This window comes from Lynx rufus, unplaced genomic scaffold (genome assembly GCF_022079265.1).
Source record: "Lynx rufus isolate CCGP_SWC_20201006 ecotype Redwood Valley unplaced genomic scaffold, mLynRuf1.p SCAF_23, whole genome shotgun sequence".
In the NCBI taxonomy this organism is placed as follows: domain Eukaryota; kingdom Metazoa; phylum Chordata; class Mammalia; order Carnivora; family Felidae; genus Lynx; species Lynx rufus.
Window position 1 is genome coordinate 22,444,889 of NW_025814838.1, and position 6,472 is coordinate 22,451,360.

Consider the following 6,472-nt stretch of genomic DNA (forward strand, 5'->3'; position numbering starts at 1 on the left):
CTCCACCTGGTGACCACCCAGTACCAGTACCACCAGGACAACCGAGCCAGGAGGCCCAGAAGTAGGAGTTCCAGGTCCCCCCCACCCCTAGCAACCACATAATCAACAGAACACTCTGGAGGAAGTTTCCACATTTATTCAAAGTCCTCTGCTGCCCTTTTGAGAAGAGCAGGGCCCAGCTCCTTTAGAGAGCCTGTGGTCTGTCCCTGGGAGTGCCAATCTGCAGACAATGCAGGTGGCGCTGTGGAATGCAGTGCTTAAGGAGTCAGCGACAAGTGCTGACAGAGTGCTAGTGTTAAGTATTACAAAGCCCACACCTCTGGAGAGGGGAGCGGCGGGGAGCAGCCAGCCTCCACAGGCCCCGTCCTTGTCTATACTGTCAGCCTCCTGTCCCTGAAGCCACCACCACCCTCACTAGATTGGCAAGGGGTGGCCCTCAGGGACTCACTGGGGGCAAGTCAGCCAAGTGCAGAGGCGGGCAGTTCCCCACCTCCGGACAGGCAGTGGTCAGGGCCTGGCCGCGGGAGGGGGTGTAGGGCCAAAAGCCCCTGCGGCCACGCCGGGGACCCAGATCCTCACAGGTCTGGGCTGTCCCTCCCAGAGCCTGGCAGCACCCTGTGGCTCAAGGCTTGTCCTCCGCACCCACCGGAAGGCACAGCTTGGCAGGGCAGAGGGCCAGGCCCAGGGCCCCAGCAGGGTGCAGGGAACATGAGCCACAGGACAAGCAAGGCTGGGGGGCGGGGACCCAGAGCCCCGCCAACGACGGATGTCCTCACACATCCCTGACACCCTGGCCTTCCGCCCCCGCCCCCCACCAGGCCAGGGGCCGGGAACGTGCTGGGGCTTCAGGAAGCCAGAGCGGCAAGAGAAACCCCAGGGGCAAGACAGGGAATGGCCAGGAGGTGACAGACAGGGGATTTCCATTCCCCGGGAGTGTCGGCCAGGCCCAGGGGCCGAGCAGGGGCGCAGGGATGGTGGCCGCCCACGCCCACGGGTGGAGAAGCCCGGAGTGGGGGGAGACACCGCCCCGTCCCCGGCTGGGCCACGCGGCCCCCGCCAGCCCTCAGCCCACGGGCTGGGCCATCTTGGCGTGCAGGCTCTGGTGGGCGATGAGGTGGGCGCGCTGCTTGAAGCTCTTGTCGCACTCGCCGCAGCCGAAGGGCCGCTCGCCCGTGTGCACGCGCCGGTGGTCCAGCAGGTAGGAGCGCAGCGAGAAGCTCTTGCCGCAGTCACTGCAGCCGAAGGGCTTCTCGCCGGTGTGGATGCGCTGGTGGTCGGCCAGGTAGGCGCTGCGGCTGAAGCTCTTGCCGCACTGGGCGCACGAGAAGGGCTTCTGGCCCGTGTGCACGCCCTGGTGGCGCACCAGGTCCGAGGAGCTGCGGAAGCTCTTCTCGCACTCCTGGCACTTGTGCGGCTTCTCGCCCGTGTGCGTGCGCTGGTGGCGCGCCAGGTCCGAGCCCCAGCGGAAGCGCTTGCCGCACTGGCCGCAGCTGTGCGGCTTCTCGGCCGCCAGGTCCCGGAACTGCCGCCGGCGCGTGGGCGGCCGCCCCCTCCGCGCCCCCGCGGCCCGCCCCAGGGGCGCCCCCGGCCGGGCCTCGCCCCGCCACGTCTCGGCCTCCTCGGGGCTCCAGGACACAGTCACGTCGCCGCCACGGCCCCCGCCACCGCCGGCCTGGCCCTGGAGCGCCGTGGCGGCCTCCTCCAGCCGGGACCGCTCGCTCTGGCTCTCGGGCCCCAAGCCTGCAAGCCGAGAGGGGGCGGCCTCTTCGGTTCCACTGGGTTCTGGGACCAGAGCTGGGGCGAGGCAGAAACGGGAGTCAGGATCAGAAAGCCCTGGGCTACAGAGACCCAAGCCTCCGCCTCCTCGTCCATAAAATAGCGGCCTGATAAAATGCCCGCAGAGAAACACTTCGCAGGCAGAGGCAAGGAAGGAGTCCGGCTGGGCTGATCCGCCTGCAGAGACACTGCCTGATCACACCCCTGACCTTTCCACCCCCGTGTCCGCACTGGGGCCCGGTGTGCCACGGTCCGAACCCTGGCTTTGCAAACTCTAGAACTGAATCCACTTAGGTAGTCTGCAAATTATCCAAGCTCTCAGGGCTTCTTACCAGAAACTGAGGAACCACACGGGTTCGGCCTATGTGGCTGCTCTCACCCCACCAGCTTTTGTCCCTTGACTCGAGAACAGAGTTCAACAGGGAGTGATCCTCGTCTTCCCATGGGGTCATGTGGATTAAATGAGATGATGCCCAGACAGTGCTCAGACAGCCTCTAGCTTGGAGAGGGGCCCCAGGAGGGTGGCCCCCGAAGGGCGGGGCCCAGGCGTTGGCACACGCCCGGCAGCTGCTTTCGCTGTCAGCACCTCTTCGTGGGGCAGGCGAGGGGACCTCACAACTACTTCAGAGTCCCTTGGCCTCTCTGAGTCTCAGATCCCTTGTGTGGGAGCCGGGACAACACTTCTACGCACCAGGCTGTGAGAATCACAGGAAAATGCCCGTATGAGAGCTCAGCACAGTGTGGGCACGTTGCAAGCACCCCTCACATGGTAACACACCCTCACAGGCAAACAAAAACGAACATTAACACAAATAAGAAATCACCCAGTGCTCTTGGAAAGACCCAGGAAAAGCCCACTTTCGAGCCAGCTCGAAGACTGGTGTGGGAAAACTGAGGATTCCAGCGGGACATACAGGAGTGTGTGGCCTGCTTGGGCCAACCATCCAGCGCTGGACCCCCTAGGAAGGGTGCCGCCTCCAGTTCAGAAGAGCCAAGGACCCCAGGGATCCTGGCTGCACCCGCTGCTTACCCAGGGCAACGTTCCGGGAGTTTTCCCGCTTTATGTCCCAGAAGAGATCCCTCTGAGCAGGGTCCAAGGACCCCCATTCTTCCCGGGAGAAATAGAAGGGAACGTCTCCAAACGTCACAGGTCCCTGGAGTGAGGTGAGAAAACCTGGCTCGGCACTGCCACTCAGGGCTCCTCCCCAGGCAAGCCATGGGTGGGGACAAGATGGGGGCTGGGATGGGGAACAGGACAGGTCCAGGCAGGACCAAGATGGATAGAAGAGGTCTTGATGAGAAGACGAGGCTCATTTTAGGGACGTGACAGCACAGAGGGCCCCAGGGGGGACACAGGGACTAGTAACTCACGTGGACATCAGAGGCAAAGCTGGTGCCGGTGTTCTCTCCGCTACTCCCCTCTTTACGAGCAGGCAGCTGGGCTGAAAAAAGAAGAGACCCTCAGAGAGGCCAGCCCAGGCCAGGGGCCAGATCTCGCACACGTACACACACACACAAGCACCCTTTCCCAGGCTCCTTGGAACAGAAATAACCTTTCCGCTACCCTCAAGGCAACAAGCGGGAAGGAGCCGGGCCCCTGCCCAGCCACCTGTGGCCCACCAGCTTACTCACCGCCATGGCTGTGCTGCTCCCAGAGTACAGGTGGCCAGCTTCGTGCCCCCACTTTCACGGGAAGCCCCTTGGCCGGGGGTCCCTGGACTGTGGCCTCGGGTTCCACCTCCTCTGAGGGCACTTCCTGTGCAGGAACCACAACATGCTCATCAGCACCGAGATCAGACGGGGGAGACAGAGCTTAATCCCTGGGAAGGAGACACAGGACACGTCCCTCAGGAGGAGGGGGCGTGGGGAAGGACATCAATATGGGTCCCGGGAAAATCCAGAGGAGAATGTTCTGTGTGCCCGAGGGCACTCCCCGATCAAGCATGAGGCAAGGACGGCCCCCAAAAGCCAAAATCACAGAGCCACTTACTAAGGGGATGTGGGGGCAGATCTCCAGGCCAAGGGCGGGCCCCACACCCCAGCCACTCATTAGCACCTCCCCAAGGGTCAAAATCGAACACCCCCCAGACAGCAGGGTTCACACGGACAGCTAGCTTCTCACACCCACTCTGGTGCTGTCATGACACATATCACTGTACCCCCAGGGCCCGGCCGACAGCGGAACACGGATGAACACTTGCAGAGCCTGTGTGGAGCTAACATCTGCCTTCCTGGAACACGCCCACTTTGATCCTGCCGCTGCCCTCCAAAGCCACCAAAACTAAACGACTCATTTGGACAGTGTCTTTCAGAACCGCAACACCTGTTATGATGTACTCCTGCGGAGGCTCCCTCTGGCCCCGCATCCCTACCACCCCTGGAGGACTCGTTTCCAGGGAGGACTTCCTCTAAGAGAGGAGACGGCCACCTCCCTTCAGCCAGGAGCCATCCAGGGGCCCTGGGTGTGGGAGGGGCCCCTCACCTGTGGCCACGCTTTCGCCGGCTGCTTCTGCAGGACCTCCACCAAGGCGACGGCCTCTTCCCCACTGCCGGGACACCGCTCGCGGACCCAGTCCTGGACGCCTCCGGGCAGCACGCTCAGGAACTGCTCCAGCACCAGCAGCTCCAGGATCTGCTCCTTGGTGTGCAGCTCGGGCCGCAGCCAGCGGCAGCAGAGCTCCCAGAGCTGGCTGAAGGCCTCGTGGGGCCCGCCCACGTCCCTGTAGCAAAAATGCCGAAAGCGCTGGCGGCAGGCCTCAGAATCCCTGCTGTCTTCTCGCGGGGCGGAGTCCTGCTCCCACGAGGAATCTTCTACCTTTACGATCAGAAGCCCTTCTCCCTCCCCAGGAGCCTCATCCTGAGGCTCTGGGGGTGCTGCCATTCCCCTGGCCTAAGGACTGGTTGGCCTCAATCTGGGCCTGCGAGCCTGCCCCTCAGTCTCCCAGAGGAATCTCCTGTGGCAGCCGGGTGGGCATCTGGACGAGGACTCCTGGGGAAAGAGCAAAAAGGAGGAGGGAGGCAGTTCATGAGCAAACACCAGCCTGCTCCTGGCCTTTCCTGGCCTTGAAATCTTTTTTCGGCTGTCCTTGATCTCCTTGCTCCTGTGACTCTCTTTTTTCTGCCCAAACAGGTCCATAGCTCCTTATCCTCAGCTCTGAAATCCCAAGCTCCCAGGCTTTTACTCCCTGGCCTACTGATATGAGCGTATTTATGGTCTCCATTTATCTCACTAAATGGAAATGTTCATATGTTTTACAGCAAAAACATTTTTGTATGGATTCAGTTTGTAAATATTCATCAAGCTGTACGAACCATGTGTATTTCTGTAGGTGTCCTACACCGTGAGAAAAAATGTAATTAATACGTTTGATTATTATCTATTGCTGCAAATTTTGTTGGTGGGGTCACTTGATATACCATGTGTACTGTATTATCGTTCTCAAATTTGAAAACTTCCGAATTCCAAAACACATCCCGGACTTTGGGTGCCAGCGAAGAGCTCACAGAGACACCTGTCTAAGCCATTTACCCGCAGGTACGTATGAATGAATGACACAAATTTATCCCTTACATCACTACTCTTACAATACTCCTGAAAAGTATGGATTTTGAAAATTTCCTTAATTGCTCTCTGAACAAAAAAATGTGACACAGACCATCGAAATAAAGGGGGGAGGGAGATTTAAACAATACAGAAACACATAAAAGAGAAACTCCCGTAATTCAGTTGCGCCCTCCCATCAACAGCATAACATATGACCTCCCAGACTTTCCCCTGTCCATCTACTGAAAAGGTATCTATAGAAACGGGGAAAACCAAGTGTGTGTGTGTGGGGGGGGGGGTGTTTATATAAACGAGATCTTACTGCACATACTATTTTGCAACTTGCTTTTCCACCTAACAATGCTTCTTCGTTAGCCGCTCTGCGAGATTCCACGGTACGAATGCGCTCCAGTAAGAGATTCACGTCGTTTCCAGTCCTCTACTACACACTAAGCACTTTATTTACTTTGTTCTTACACTCCTCGCAACGCCCCTGAAAGGTACGCTCTCCATCCTCATCCTCCAGTGACCATGGAGAAGGCTGCGCTCGGAGAGGGCCAGGGACTCACCAGGGTCGCTCGCAGGACGCGGCGGGCGAGAAGGCGGACCTGGTCGGAGCCCTGCGCTCCGACCCCGGCGGCCTCGCCTGCGCGCAGCTGAGAGGGAGCGGGTGGGTAGTGGACACAGGCGCGTCCCCACCCCCGGCACTTCCCAGAGGCACGCACCCCCTTCGGCCTGCGTCTCGGGACGCCGACCCCGGCCGGAGCCCCGACGTCGATCTCGGAGCTCGGCGGCCCGCGTCGCGGGACCCGCCCCCGGGATACACACCGCCCACAACCGCCCAGCGTTCCTAGTTCCGCCGCCAGGTCCCTGCGCCGGAAGTTCGCGCGGGGCTCGCCGGGAAACAACAAGGCGCATGCACCGCAACAAGCCCTCAAACTACACGCCCCAGGAGGCCGTTCGCCCAATTGAGTCCGCCTTCTCCCCGATGGATAGCCAATGAACGGGGAGAATTTCCAAAGTTGGCCAATCAGGAGGCAGTGGCGCCCTGCGCCTCACCACCAATACCCCCATACTCAGGTCTGTGTCTAGATTCGTGCTTTCAGATTTCTCTGAAAATCTAAAAGCCCACTTAAGGGCGAGAAGGGAAAG

The 6,472-nt window shown here is 60.2% G+C and overlaps 1 protein-coding gene across 2 annotated transcripts; it reads right to left on the reverse strand.

Moving 5' to 3' along the window:
- Nucleotides 1-120: 120 nt before the first annotated feature.
- ZNF213 (zinc finger protein 213) lies at nucleotides 121-6,139 on the reverse strand. Of its 2 annotated transcripts, none has more exons than XM_047087747.1 (6): nucleotides 5,890-6,139; nucleotides 4,259-4,765; nucleotides 3,409-3,532; nucleotides 3,148-3,218; nucleotides 2,807-2,930; nucleotides 121-1,794 (listed from the first exon to the last, which is right to left on the reverse strand). In XM_047087747.1, the coding sequence occupies exons 2-6, from the start codon at nucleotides 4,655-4,657 to the stop codon at nucleotides 1,064-1,066; spliced, it is 1,449 nt and encodes a 482-aa protein (XP_046943703.1). In that variant the 5' UTR covers nucleotides 4,658-4,765; nucleotides 5,890-6,139; the 3' UTR covers nucleotides 121-1,063. The 2 variants fall into 2 exon arrangements, with proteins under 2 accessions (XP_046943703.1, XP_046943702.1); XM_047087746.1 differs by having other exon boundaries at nucleotides 5,652-6,139.
- Nucleotides 6,140-6,472: the final 333 nt, after the last annotated feature.